Here is a 16,065-nt window from a genome sequence, read left to right on the forward strand (position 1 = left end):
ATATCCTACAACATCCTTAAAACTACAAATTAAACTTATATAGAAATATAAATAATTTAATAAATATGTAAATAAATTTAAAAATTAATTGAATTCACTATGGTTGTCTATAGATGGTCAACACCAAAAAATATAGAGCATATGACCCACCACTAATTCCATCGAAACCAAACAATGATGATATATCGAAATATAAAGATTTTATCTAATTTTATCATTTCATTTTGTTATATAAGGTGACTCATACTTTTATATTAACTAAATGATATGTTGGGATCCAAATGAAACCATTGGATTTCGACATATCAGTGTTATTTCAACATATTAGTGTTATCCAATTTCAATGAGACCAATGGCATGCAAACGTGTCACCTTTTTTAACAATTGACCAAAACATAACTTTTTAAAAATGTTAAATTATTAAGTGATATTTTATTTAATAAATATATTTAAATACTTTACTATTAGAATTATATAACTATTAAAAAATTGAGTGAAATTTTATTTAATTAATTTTATTTTTTAAGATATTTTCTTAATTAAGTTTGGGTAATTGGTTGGGAATGTGACACACCAAATAGGTTGCAAAGAATAGATAAAAGAGGTAGATCCGATCTATTTACCCACGTGAAACCAAACCCTTGGTGATGAACCCAATAGTTTCAATTTCAATTAACCCCTTATCTTTTCCCGTAACTCCATTGACTTGTATAAATTATGTAAAAATCAACAAGATATTTTGGTAAGTGTTCATGTCATATTCAAAAGGCCTAAAATAAAACAAATGAAGGTTTCATCTCATAGCATTAGTAGCCTGCCTTTCTCTAAGTGGCACGGTTGTCTCATTGAATGATAACGTCCACATTCAATGTACACTCTGTATCTAATTAAATTGATAATGTCCCACTTCTTGTCGTCTTCTTCTCCATATGATGTTATTTATACCAAAACCCCCACCATGAAATCAAACCCTACTCCACCTTCTTTCTTTCTTTCTCTGTTCCACTGAAAATCTCATGTCAACACACAAGTTTGAAACATGGAGTCATCTTGTTTCTGATCCAGAAACATTATCATTATTATTGTAGTCACAATTTTGAGTCCTTAATTGAATATATAAACAATTTATTAACATAAAATTACACATAATATCTAATAATTCGATAATATATTATTTAAGTATTTAATTAAATACTTAAAACTGAGTATTTATATACTTTGGTCTATTATTATATCCTTGTGGCATTCACAACTTGTATAGGCAATGATCTTTTATCTCATATCATATAACCAGTGAACTTGTATACAATATAAATGTTACAAATACATTGATGGCCTTCCATATACAATAATCAAGATGTTATTGTTACAAAATCAAGGGACTCAGAGTCTCCCCATGCATCATAAAAAGTTTCCTGGTTTGCAATGAATCCAATCGTGTGGATTCAACTGGGAAAATGCTGGACATTGATTGCCACCTCCGGAATAGCTGGCCCAAGATGCATAAAATACTAAGACCTTTTTCACAACATTGTGCATTTTGGGGGAGAATGACATTGAAAGACACCTGTTTCTGTCGTATTTACACTTGTTCAAATGGGTCTAGTCCTTGGGGATGCACCTGGTGTTTGTGCTTTTAATAGAGAGGATTCGAGCCAAGGGTCACTAATGTATTTTGGGTTCGATCTCACCCGGTAGCCTGTGTAGTCGCCTATGCTGTAGCTGCTTGGCCCTGCTGTAGCATAAGTTGGGTGAGGAGGGGAAAGAAAACAACTCTTGTGTGCTGGTCCATGTTGTCGTAAGGGACTTGAACTAGGCGATACAGGCAAAGAGGTGATCATTCGAATGTTTTCCCTGTGCACAGCAACATGTTGGAGATGTTAATCTGAAAGTTTATATGATTTGAATGCATTCAAGTGGATGCGACAGGAAAATGTTATTACCTTGGATTATTCACAGCTCTGGAAGTTGTGACCAGTGGATTTAGCACGAAATCTGCATCACATAAGGTGATACTTTTTCGTGTGGGAATGGGATGAAGATCTAACATCGGCTGCCCAGAAAGCATAAACAGCAAAGCATTAGTTTTAACTCAGAATTTAGTTACTGGCCCAAGTTGAAATTCATAGATTACATTTCATAGAAGCCATGAGACCAATGTGCCTATGCCAATCATCCATAAAGCAGAACATGATTAGTATTCTTCACAGCAGTTAGAGAAATGGTTCAAGACAACAATATGTATTCATTAATGGGGAACACTGCTAATGGAGAAAATTCTTATGCTAGTGTAGGAAAGAACTCTACAGCCTTGGAGGACAAGCTCATTTTGTTCCCATGGCTACACCCTCTCCATTAAGCAACCCACCATAAGGTCCAAAAATGCAATCAGATAAAAGCCAAATTCATTCCAAGGTTGAGTTCAACCCAAACAGGTTAGACCTACTGGCAACCTTGACTTTCAAGCTATTACATAGAAATGACTTAGTCATATCAAAATCTCTTGTTAGAGAAAAAAAAAAAAAACCAAATATCAAGATCTGGTGCATGTAGCTGTAAGACAATCAAATCTCAAACCACCATGTTAGCTACTTGAAGTCATTATGTGCCTCCTATCATTCCCAAGAGCCAAATAAGTGGAAGGTATATCTCAAAATCCTTTCGATAGCCAAATCATGTACATTCCAGTTCTAAACAGGCTTTGTAAGAAATAAAGGGGTGCAAAAAGCACTTAGGACCCTGTTTTAGGTAGTAGAAAATCCAAGCGATTCAAAATATTAGTAAAAAATAAGTGTCAAGACTATACCGGTGTGCGGCTTCCATCAAATGCAAAAGGAAATGAATCCTTGGCTAAATTGTTGTTAGAAGCTCTTGCAGATGTCGGGTCACGAACAAATGGATGATCAAGCAATTGGGCAGCTGTAGGGCGTGCTGAAGGGTCACGTTGCAAGCATTGCCTTATAAAGCTTTTGGCATCACTAGAAAGGTGATCAGGAATTTCAGGAATATCTTTGCTGTTTCCAATTTTAAATATTGCAGCCACCTGCCAATTCAAAAATTAAATCAAGTTTAGTTCTACAAATGCCTTAAAGCTGGGCATTCAAACAATCGAGTTCCATATAAATAAATATGCGTGTTTCATATCGTACCCCTTCATATTGGTTCCACGGTGGCTTTGATGTTGCCATTTCAAGAATAGTACATCCCAAGCTCCAGATATCCACTGTAAGACTGTAGCCATTTGTATTCATTACAACCTGAGAATAGAAAAGCAGGCACAACCGTAAGAATCAGCCCCAAGGTAATCCATAGATACTAATCAGGAAAATCATTCTTAAAACAACGGTTGAGAGAAATTTTACAATTAGATAACAAGCAAAGAAAATTTTTGTGCAAATTCTTCTAAATGGGGAAGGGAGAAAGGAGGGAATACCTCAGGTGCCATCCAATAGGGACTTCCCTTGAAAGAAAGCATTGAAGAACAAGCAGTTATCTGATTGAAACACAGAACATGTCAGCAGTGCTATCAACTATTAGCCTAAGGCAATGTCAAAAGGAAAAATATTCAAACTTTGTCTAATAATAGATTCTATAGTTCAAATACTTCATAAGTTTTACAATTTGTTAGGTTCACATGGAAATAATACATCATATGCCCAAATGCTACAGGCAATTTTATTAATGACAGATGGAAAGGAGACTGTGAAACTCTTCATTTGAAATAGTGTGAGCAAACTAAACATTTTTCGTTTTTCTTTTTATAACCCATCTTCTATATAACCATAAGGATTTTTTCCTTGCAATAAGAAACATTTCTTTTCCCGCTTGATTCTCTGGAATTTTTTTAACCTTTCTTGAAAGATTTGTACTACTAGTCCAAACAAAAAAAGAAAATAATACACATGTTTTAGTATTCCAGTAATGAGCTTCAGACTAATATGAGACACATACATGCTTGGCCATGCCAAAGTCTGCCAACTTGATTTCACCATGAGGATCTACTAAGATGTTTGCCCCTTTAATGTCCCTGCCATGCAACAAGACAATTTTATAAGAAGAAGAGGAGGATATACAAAGCAAACCATTCAAAGACATTACTTAGATCAAATCCAACATACCTGTGCACTGTATTTCTTGCATGTAAGTAGGCAAGCCCAGAAAGAATCTGCCGGGTATAAGTTTGAATAACAGGTTCCTTAAAGGGACCATATTCTTGAAGCAATTTGTAGATTGAGCCACCAGAGACATATTCCAGATAAACCGAAAGTGTTTCTTCAGCCTGAAAACATGACCATCCACATTCACTATAAAGCATGGTCCAACATTCCCAATAGTACTGAAATAGTAGAAATTTTGAGCAGCTAATTTTCAATAATCATACTCCTTCACCCATCTTTTTGCTATGAATGTGTGTGCATCTGTGTTTGTGAGATCAAGCACGCAGGCAAACTTTTGGCATTTAAAGCATTAAACTAATGCATACCAATTCACTTCCATAATATCGGACTATGTTGGGATGTGAAAGCTGACTGAGCAAGTTTATCTCCTGTTAACAAGAGAAAGTTGAGTCATAAATCCATTAACCACCAAAAGAACAAACTTTCAATTTTAAATGATCTCTAAGTCTACTTCTCAATGACAATATTGAATAATGAATAGAAATCAAAGCATCAGGCACATTATATGCAACAAAAATTAGATTTAAAAAATCACCTGGTTTAATTGCTTAAGAGATTCTTTCGATGACTGATCATCAGAAACAACCCGGACTTCTTTAATTGCACACATCTGCCCACTTTCACTGTTAAAGTAGTAAATACAACAATTAGAAGAATACAATATAAAACTTACAAATCAGCAGATAAACTGTCTTCTGTTATTCCTTTAAATTCCTAGATCTTCCAAACACTTGTCCAGCTACCTTATACCATAAGCTAGCAATTCTTGTAATATAATATATAACCTGAAACTAATCCATAAAATGTCCCATCATTACCTATTAAATCCAAGAAAAACATGGCCAAAAGTCCCTCTCCCTAAAAGCTTTCCTTTCTTCCATTTAGACAGGGTATTTTCAACCGCTCCACTAGCTCTTGAGCTAGGTAAAGTAGATGGGCTAGTAGGAGAACCTGGGGGAAGAGGTAGCCGATGACATTGAGACTTCCCATCTGTAGGAGACTCAATACTCACACCTGACAACCGAGCGTGGAGAGGTGAAGTGGGACTTGTAGGCCCTCTTGACCCAGGACCTGGACTTCTTGGCATCAAGTTGAACTTACCATCACCATGAACCCTCGGTTCACCACACAACCTGTACCACAATCAAGCAACAGTACCACTTTACAATCAATCTGATCTAAACCTCTCTTGCTTCACCAACAAAAAACTCAAACAACTCTCCAAATGCTTAAATTACCCTAATTACATTGAATTACAACGTTATTTACAGACAGAAATATCCAATTGTTAGCCATTCATTCCCTTTTGAAACCATTCCAGTATGTTTGAAAACAGCATAATATCTTATTAGCATAAAACCAAGTGAATCTGAACAAACAGCAAAAGATTAAAAACCCCATTTCTTGTATATGATTGGAAAGAGAAAGAAAAAAGAAGAACCCACTTCCCCAAAACAACCAGTTCGGACAAAAACCATTTCAGAGAATAAAAGTTGAGTGAAAAGTAACAATTTTTTTGGTACAAAAGGCTTGGAGAAACAGAACCGACAACAAATTTTGTTTGGCTTAAATATTGGAAAATATCCTTAGGCAAGGCAACCCGTTTCTGACACCACAGAATTCTTAAAAAGGGAGAAATTTATTGATAAATAAATAAAAATTTGTCCAAATTTACAACAAACTACTGTAAAATCCCCATCAATTCATGATTTTTGTCCTCTTGAATATATGAGCTGGATTCTATCTCGAGACCTCCTTCAAATTAATCATGAAAAAAATTATAATATTTTGATTTTTATCAGCTTGATTAACTTTGTACGCTCAAAATCCATCAAACTAAACAACAATTCCAGAATTAACCATCTAATTACGACTAATGATTAAAGGAAAAACCAACCTATAACCACCAACAAATTGACCCTGATCACTTCCAATAACATGATGGTCTTCAGAAGACCCCGATGAACTGACACTCGAGACTGAACCCGACCCGGAAGCCAACCCGGCTCCGTGATCACTCAGGATGGAAGAAACCGACGGTGTCGGCAAAGGGTGCCCTTTCAACCCGGATGAATCCGAATCAAAACCCAAGAACCCGGAAGAACCGGCTCCATTTACTATCAAATCTCTGCTCTCACGCGGTGAATTCCGCCCTACATACACTTCATCAAAGCTCCTGGGCCGGTTGGGCTCGGTCTTCTTGCTTTTACTATCGCTCTTCTCTCTGCTCGATGCCTTATACAAGCCGTGAATAGCTGCTGTTGCAGTCCGGTTCCGGGTCGGACTCGGGCTCTGTTCTTTATTATGATTATTTTTGCTTGACCTTCTGCTCCACCAAGCAGGCATGTTTGAAAACTAGAAGAAGGAGAGGAGGAAAAGTAAGGAACCTTTGAGGCGGTTTGAAGAAGGAAGTTATATATGAAAAGGAAGGAAGGAGGGAGGAAAGGGCAGACCGGGGGGAAGTGAAAGAAATGAGAAGTTGAAAGACTTTTCGAGATATAGAGAAAGTGAGTGGGGACCAGATTTTTTTAATAATACAAACTTTTTTTTTTTAGTTCTGCTTAGAGAGAGAAAGTGAGTGGGGGCCAATACTTTAAAGCATTTGTGACATATTCACTAAGGCCCGAAAATTTACTGAATTTAAAAAGGACATAAGCTTCTCAAAGATCAATAAAAACACTTAAGCATATTTAACAATTATGATTAATTGCATAAACAAAATCACATTAATAGTCCTAAAAATTAAAAAAATAATTTCAATTTCATTAATTTTTTGGTTTGTATATTTAAATTTGAAGATCATTTATGTTAGTTTGTAATTACACATTTAATTATAAAAAAAAAAAAACAGTGAAAGAAAGTTAAGTGTTATCATATTAATATAACTATTAGGTTTACAAAATTATAAATAATAAAATTACATAAATATCCCTAAAATTTAAAAATAAAATTAATGAACAAAATATTTGAATACCTTTTAAGTATCATATTTAAATTTATTTTATCCAAATAATTTGTATTTAAATTTTAAGCTTATTTATTGAATTATCGATTGGTTAAAATTTAATAAATATTAATTGAAAGATATTTAACAACATTTTAATAAAAAAATCACAACAATTTTTGAATTGAATAAAATGATTATCATTTAAATGAAACTTATGAATTTTAGAATCATCTATATTGTTTCGTGATTGTAGAATTAATGAAACTTATGTACTCTAATGTAAATCATGAAAATTGTGTGTCTCATTGGGATATCCGAAAATATTTTGATAAACAGTGCGGAACAGCTAAGTGTGGGGGACGGCAAGAGGTGGTTGGATAAGGTTACCTCAATGACGTGGCGGCTTTTATGAGAGAGAAACTGAGGATGACGTGTCTTTTTTCTTTTTTTAATTTTTAATTTCTTTTTCTTATAATTATTAATTTTAATTTGTGAAAATAGAGTACGTGTTTTCGTTTGCGAGGAGAAGAGAATCCACATGGGTGAATGTGCCTTTTCCATCCTAAGTGAAAATAAATAAAAAGTTTTCAAAAATTACCGAATGCGTTTTTTTTTATTTTCTGAAGTTTGAGATTTTTCAGATTATTTTTTAAAACAGAAAATAAAAAAATAAATATTTAATATATCATCAAAAATAATAAATAAATATTTTTTTTTTTTACCATATTTGTTTAAAAAAAACAAAAAAAAGTTGAGAGGCCGCGTCGCGGAAAGAGAGAAGAGAAGCGTGTAGGGAGGGTCAGTAGTATCATTCTGGGATTTGGATTTGGTATTGCATTAAATACTTTTTTTTTCTTTTTTTAGCTGTAAATAGTCTGGTGTGGTCAAGACCATACGGTTTGTTTACACCTTCAGTGCGTCACTTGCTGCGTCACATGTACCTTTCACCAGCGTCACAAATGCATTTGCAATTTCTCAGGAAATTAATTAATTAATTAGTTATTTGATTTTAATTATTATTTTTGCCTAATATTAGATTAATTAAATTAATAAACTGGAAATTAAGGAATAATTAGGTGTTAGGAATATTTAATGAGACAGGCTCAACAAAACTTCTTGTTTTTTTTTCACATTTTTTAATAATACATTTAAAATAATTTTTACATATATTTCATATAATTAAATTTTTAATCCAAATTTAACTCATTAAAATTAAAACCCAGCTTCTCTCAGAATTCACGGTTAGGTAGAAGCATGTTCACATGTCTAATTATATAATTAAATAAATAATCCCAATATTTAACTTGTACGTGTGCAATTAAGACATAAATACAATAAAGAATTTAAGGAAGCGTGAGAAATATTAATCAGTCAATTTTTTAATTGTGAGTGAACTGAGTTGAGTTGACGCCGGCGAGTTGGTTAATGGGTTTCGTTTGGCAGCGGGGATAATCTAATTCTGAAAAACATGTGATTAATATTTAATAATTAAAAGTTTTTGTCACCATCCTAATTATCTTACACAATTAAAACATTATCCTCTTTATCCAACAAAAGATGGTACCAACCAAAGCCTATTTTAAATTTTGAAATTTTTAAGCATTTTTCATATTTTTTACAGAATATTTTTTTTAAACACTTTTCACTTTTATACTCTTAAAATGATATTTTTTTTTTCACTTTCAGTCCACTTTTTCTATCAAACCTTTTTCAAATTTTCAAAAACCTTTACACTTCAAAAATTTTCAAATTGTAAAAATACCCTCAAACATACAATTATACATCATTGACACCTCAGTCTAAACTTATAATATTTTTTACTTTTAATTGAAATTAATATAAATTAAGAATATAAAAAATTATTTAATAAAATTCTAAATTAATTTAACATACAGTGGGAAATAGTCATTTGACCTATGTATAATTTAAAAACTACGTTTTATAGTTTGGTTTATAAAAAACCTAAATTATAACCTAAACCGTGAACAATTTTTTCAAAATTTATTGATCCAAACTAAATCGTTTTATAAATTAAATTAAACCATAATTTTTAAAGCAATTCGATCTAATTTTACAGTTTAAATTTAATTATGCATACTCTTAATTCCTTTTCCACTTCACAAGCCAAGATACTAAGTTCAAACAAGCGAGAACAAACGTTGAGATGAAACAAAACGTTCAAGAGGCTAGATGGTTTTGAGAAAAGTACATAGTGGAGATCAACATACGACACTAACCAAAGAGGATCACATGTCTAGTTGGGAGGACTTTTGACATTGTCATTGAAGTCACTAAAGGGTTTGTGATCCTAATAGAATACGAAGATGGAAGTGGAAATGAGAAAAACAAACCTAACAACATGAGATTTTCTCATAGGCTCAAACACGCCACAGAAACCCTTATTTATAAGTTTGAAAATTATATTAAAATTGATAATATCCCATATGATATTAGTCTATTAGATAGTTGTCTAGTTGGTATTGATTATATGGATATAAATCCTCTAATATTTTATGCAAATTTGAGTGATTAGAGATAACGTTAATCGATATTAGACAGAGAACAATGTCACGTTATATAGAAATTATTGATGTGAAAGTTTACATTAACAAAAAAGTATATCAAACTTTGTTAGATTTCGATACAAATATAAGAAGAAACAAACAAAAGAAAGTGAATAATTAAGTTTTAACGTTGTTTAATTAGAAATACCAAGAACTTATATCTACGGCATTATTATTACTATTTGGGTTGACAAAATAAAAAATAATAATACAAAAGTATAATGCTAAAAAGTGTTAAACCTTTAAACATTTTCATCGTTACGAATTTATACTAGTATAAATTAGATTTGGCCTCTTGTTTCCTATTTGTGACTACCAAAAGAGATTGTGTGATGTCCAACGCTTCCTCTTCAAATTGAAAGTAATTGAATGATTCATATTTATATTTTTTTAAAGAAATGTGAAAATCGTGAGACTAATTTCAATTTAAGATAATTTAATTTTTTATTTCTTTAGTTCCTTCGCTTTTACCCTTGAGTCAGGGGAGGCTTTATTAGATTTTTAATTTTTATGTGAAAGATCAAACCAATATATAATAATATATACGAGAAATATTAATCACCCATTGCAAATTTTATATTCAATTTTGGATCGGCTAGTTTATTATGTAATATATAAATTAGCTCAGATTATACGTTACAAAAACAAATAATATATATGCATAAATTTTATCAAAATTTTAAACATAATCCAATATTATATATAAACAAAAAAATATTTAAAAATTGATTGAAAATAAATTTAAAAACAATAATTTTGTTATGTAAGAGAAAATAATGTAAATATTATAAAAATAATATGTATTGAAAAATATTATATTTATATATTTTTTAAATATATAATTTAACATATAAAAAATATATTATCATATAATTTATATTATTTTATTTTTAATTTAAAATAATTTAATTATATAAAAATATTTTATATGTGCCAATGATGTACTTCAAAATATTGGCATGTAAATTTATTTATATGTATATATATATATATATATATAAATAATTGGCGGCGTACACAACTGAGAAAAATATCTTTATGGAATCTGAAGCATTTAGATTTGCAACTTGACAAGTTGCGATATCCACGTGTCATTTCAATAATTAATTAATAAAATATACACCCCTAGCTTCTAGGCCGTACAACAGGAATGCTTATCCATTAGGTCTGAAGATATGGGATAGTAATAAAAATCATTTTAAATTATTAAAATAATATAAGTTTTTGTCCTTTCCCGGATTATTTCCACATTTTTTTATATTTTATGGATTAATAAATATTATTAAATCATTTTTACATTGTATTTATATTTATATAATTTAAATATAAAAATTTATTAGTGCCGACATCTGATGAAAATTCTTTGTTATTATGTGAAATTTCTGGGGATTAATGTCATTCGTGGTAAGGGTAAATTTTCTTCATGAAAATTAAAAGGTAATTTTATTAAAGATTAATTGATATAAATTAGGAAAATTATATTAAGCAAAAATATCCAATTTTCCTATTTTTAAGCAAAAATGTCTAATTCTCATATTCCTAAACAAAAATACTCTAAACTTTTTTTTAAAATACCAAAATTATCCTTTATTATATCTATATAAACTCTCTCACTCACTCTTATTACACATACTTCTCATATCACTCAAACACTCACTTTTACTCTCATTTTTACTCAATATCAATTAGTACGGGTTTTATTCAGATGGAAAAAGTTCGTATTTCTGAATTCCAATAAAAAAAAGGCTATTCATGAAAAAAAGATATTTATACAAATCTTAACCTAAAAACTTAATTTTATTTATTAAATATAGTTTATATATCATGTAAAGGGAGTACTTGAATATTAGATAATAATATATGGGTTAAATACAATGTTAGAGAAATATATAAGGTATTTTGATATTATATAATATATGTTACGAATAGATATATATTTTTTGATACAAGACAACACACAAAGGTGTTAAATAAAGTGTTAGATAATTATGAGGAGTCAAATGAAATGTTATAAAAATATGAGGGGCATTTGATATTAAACATTGTAAGAACATTATAAATGAAATTTTAGGAATAGATAGATATATTTTGATATGAGACAATAAATAAGGTGGTAAATGTAATATTAGGTAATTATAGGGGATAAACTTAAATATTAAAAAAATATAGGAGGTATTTTGATATTACATAATACATGAAGGATATAAAGAATAGATTAAGAATAGATAGATGTTTTTTTATACAAGAGAACATAAAATGGTGTTAAATGAAATGTTAGATAATTATAAGAGGTTAAATAAAATGTTAAGAAAAACATGGGGGTATTTTGATAGTTCATAATATATGAAGGATTTAAAAACATGTTAAGAATTAATAGATGTATTTTGATAATAGGAAACATACGGGGGTATTAAATGAATAAGTATGGGGGGTTAAATGAAATGTTAAAAAATATGAGGGGTATTTTGATATTAAATATTGTAAAAACATTTTAAATGAAATGTTAAGAATAAATAGATATATTTTGATGTAAGGTAACATAAAAGGTTGTTAAAAAATGGTTAGATAATTATAGGGGGTTAAAAAAATATTAAAAAAATATAAGGGGTATTTTAATATTAAACATTGTAAGAACGTTTTTAATAAAATATTAAGAATAGATAGATATATTTTGATACAAAATATTATACAAGGATGTTAAATAAAATATTAGATAATTATAGGGGGTTAAAAAAATATTAAAAAAATATAAAGGGTATTTTAATATTAAACATTGTAAAAACGTTTTAAATAGAATGTTAAGAATAGATATATGCATTTTGATACAAGATAACATACGAGGGTGTTACATAAATTGTTAAATAATTATAAGGGGTTGAATGAAATATTAAAAAAATATGAGGGGTTTTTTATATATTAATAATTGTAAGACTATTTTACAATCTAAGTTATTACAAATTTTTTGTTATAAATGAATAATTTTTTTTGAAAACTTGTCATTACAAGATTGATAATTAAAATAGATGGTTATGTATCGATTCGTTACCAAGGATAATGGATTCAAGATAGCGACAACACAATAAAATATGTTAGAGGATCCAAACAATTGATTAAAATTCATTATGGAACAACATTTGAGGGAATTATTGAGCTTTTGAAGGAGCCTTGCGGTATTGATCAAATGAAAAACTACTTTCAACTATCAATGAAGCTCAGAAAAATTAAGCTCGACTGCCCCCTACAGATCCAAAATGATGAAGATGTCCAAGGTTTTATTGATATGTTTTAGTACTTACATGAATGTATTCTTGTTTTTGTTGCATGTACCCCAATTGAAGGACAAGAGGAAAAAGATGAAGAAGAAATTAGTGGGGTAAAAGAAGAATATGATTTGGAAAACTTGATTGATTTCAGTAATGACCCATTGTACATTGCAAACTCATGGGCTCATAGAGAGAAAGATAGAGTTCCTAACGGGGGTGACTGTAATACCCTCAGGTATGTTCCAGGGGTATTTATGTCTTTTGACTCTATTTAGAGATATTTCCCATTTTAAGTACATATATTTGTTTTACATGTATGTGTGTTTATATATATATATATATATATATATATATATATATATATATATATATATATATATATATATATATATAAATAGATATAAATACCCCTGGAGCATACCTGAGGGTATTACAGTGACTTTGATTGAAATGATATGCCCGATATTTCTTCTAAAGAGGTAGAGCCCGAGTGTATGCCACCTGTTACCGAGGGTATGGATAGTTTACAGTTTGAAGATCCTATTTCAAGTGGTGAAAATTATTCTGGACCATTTTTTGACAATATCCCCACTGATCCATTTAAGTGGTTTCTTGATTTTTTTTCATAGCCATCAACATCATTAGGTGGTACCAGATCGATTCGAGAGGAGAATAGTGTAAAGATTGGTGATATTTTCTATAATAAAGTTCAATTGAAAGATGTTGTGAAGCAATTTGCCTTACTGAAAGGATTTCAATTCATGGTTAAGAAGTCTGACAAGGCGCGATGGGATATTAAGTGCAAGGCTGAAAATTGTGAATGGTATATACATGCAAACAAGTCCAAAGTAGGTGAAGTATTTCAAATCAACCAAATGAATCCTACCCATATATGTTCAATTGATCAAATCATGTCACATCATAAATAAGTTGAGGCTCGAGCTTTAAATCAATTAATAAGGTCAAAGTTTGTGTTGATTGATCAAATTTATTGGCCTAAGGAAATAATTGTGGACATCGTCGACTGATATAAAATTAAAATTTCATATTCACAGGCTTGACAGGCAAGAAACTAGACTTTAAATTCATTGAGGGGCTTACTGAATGAATCATTTATGCTCTTACCAGATTATTACTACAATCTACAGTGTACTAATCTGGGCACCATTACTGCTATTGAAACAGACGATGACCATCGATTCAAGAATTTTTTAATGGTATTAGGATGTTTCGTTCGTGCATTTAGAGAATATCTCTTACTTGTTATTTGCATTGACACTGCTTTCCTTAAAGGTCGATATCTAGGACATTTATTCATTGTGGTGGCTCTTGATGACAATAACCAGATATATCCCATTGGTTTCGGCGTCGATAAAAAAGATCACGACATGTGGTTTTGGTTTCTCAGGAAGATTAAAGAATACATTCATGACCTCTCCGAGCTGGCGATAATCTCATATCGACATCATGTTATATACCTACAATGGCTAAAGTCTTTCCAGATGTCTACTATGGATATTGTTGTCATCATCTTTTGTGTAATATGTGGGCAAACTATAAACGAGACTCAAAGGTAAAGTGTTTAAACAAGTATTAAAATTTTGAAATGTTTATTTTTTTCATACATTTTGATTATAAAGTTTTCATATTTTTACCACCTTACAGGTTGCGGGTACATATTAGAAAGCCGTAAAATCATATACAAAAGCAGAATTTGAGGCGATGATGCAATCTCTTCAATCGATAAACCCTCAAGCTGGGACTTATCTACGTGTGGTTGGATTTAAGTGTTAGAGTAGAACACACTTTTTGGGGTATCAATACAACATCATGACAACTAATATCGCAGAGTCATTTAACGCCCTTGTCAGATATACACGAGACTTACCTATCACAATACTCGTCGAGTTTATTCGTGGTACTATGCAGTGATAGTTTTACGAGAAGATAAACCATGCAAGTATGTATCCAATCGTACATGATAAAAATTTTTTATCATGTACTTTTTTCCTTTAGTTTTGGTTATTAACAAACGTGTTGTTAATATTTTTTCAAATTATAGATGAATATCCTAACTTTGTCGTCCCTTGGATGAAAGAGAAGATCAGTAGTCGTCTATCAAAGTCTACACACTTGGAGGTTCGACCAATTACACCTACTCGGTATCAGGTTGTTGGTTTTGGTGGATACATAGGTATTGTGGACTTCGGTGAAATGTCTTGTACGTGTAGAAAGTTTCAGCTTTCATATATTTCATGCAAGCATGTTATTGCTATTGCACGACACATGACGCTCACAAATGTCAATGCATGGGTTCATTCATTATTCCACATCGAATTCTACCGTGAAATATATTAGGAACTTGTTAATCCTCTTGGAAATCAATCAAAATGGTTACACTCACCAGAAGAAACAGTTATTCTGCCCCTCGTCCTCGATAGTCGTCATCCGGATCGCTCTTCCAATAGAAATTGACGTCTTTTGCAAGGAGAAAATGTTACACCCAGGATTTGCAGTCATTGCCATGAATCAGGACATGTACGAACCCAATGTAAAAGCTCAACACTTGTCCCAAGCTTCACCCCGCAACGTTCAACCAAAAAAGGTAAAGGGTTGAGATCTTGACAAACTTATATTTAGTTTTGTTAGTTATATGATTCATCATTGTTGTACTTCAGTGATATGTAACCGATGTATTTTTATTATTGTTTCAAATGTGTAATTGTATTTACATGTGATGTGATAACTTTAGTGTGAATAATTTCTTCATTTCATATTTATTGGAATAAGTTGTTTGAGTATTTCTTTATTTCATCTCATGTTTGATAGTAATATCACTCAAATCACATATAATTATTTCTGTGACAAAATTATTTAAAAAATGAAATTAAACACATATCCAAATATAATAATAGATAAAATACATCGTACACATACTCACATACAATAAATATATACATAAGAACATATGAAGAACAATAAATAAACAATGAGCTAACTAAATATACACCCGTGATCTACTCGATATAGTGAAAATACAACTGCGGTGTTAAACATCGACGCATACAGGTAGACGACTATCGGGAAAAATTGACACTCCGTGACAATGTCAA

General features: G+C 30.9%; 1 protein-coding gene across 2 annotated transcripts; it reads right to left on the bottom strand.

Moving 5' to 3' along the window:
- Window positions 1–1,258: 1,258 nt before the first annotated feature.
- Window positions 1,259–6,649, bottom strand: LOC123199320 (mitogen-activated protein kinase kinase kinase 3). 2 transcript variants are annotated; one of them, XM_044614260.1, is made up of 11 exons: window positions 6,076–6,647; window positions 4,997–5,311; window positions 4,714–4,801; window positions 4,484–4,546; window positions 4,119–4,279; window positions 3,952–4,027; window positions 3,434–3,493; window positions 3,150–3,257; window positions 2,807–3,043; window positions 1,944–2,053; window positions 1,259–1,854 (listed from the first exon to the last, which is right to left on the bottom strand). In XM_044614260.1, the coding sequence occupies exons 1-11, from the start codon at window positions 6,522–6,524 to the stop codon at window positions 1,593–1,595; spliced, it is 1,929 nt and encodes a 642-aa protein (XP_044470195.1). In that variant the 5' UTR covers window positions 6,525–6,647; the 3' UTR covers window positions 1,259–1,592. The 2 variants fall into 2 exon arrangements, with proteins under 2 accessions (XP_044470195.1, XP_044470196.1); XM_044614261.1 differs by lacking the exon at window positions 4,997–5,311 and having other exon boundaries at window positions 6,076–6,649.
- Window positions 6,650–16,065: the final 9,416 nt, after the last annotated feature.

The sequence above is a fragment of the Mangifera indica genome, chromosome 16 (genome assembly GCF_011075055.1).
Source record: "Mangifera indica cultivar Alphonso chromosome 16, CATAS_Mindica_2.1, whole genome shotgun sequence".
Taxonomy (NCBI): Eukaryota; Viridiplantae; Streptophyta; class Magnoliopsida; order Sapindales; family Anacardiaceae; genus Mangifera; species Mangifera indica.

Coding starts and splice junctions, on each gene's coding strand:
- LOC123199320 (XM_044614260.1), bottom strand. CDS start 6,524: ATGCCTGCTTGGTGGAGCAGAAGGTCAAGCAAAAATAATCATAATAAA. Junction 5,312..6,075: donor CAATTTGTTGGTGGTTATAG/GTTGGTTTTTCC, acceptor ATTGTGGTACAG/GTTGTGTGGTGAACCGAGGG. Junction 4,802..4,996: donor GTTTTTCTTGGATTTAATAG/GTAATGATGGGA, acceptor CTACTTTAACAG/TGAAAGTGGGCAGATGTGTG.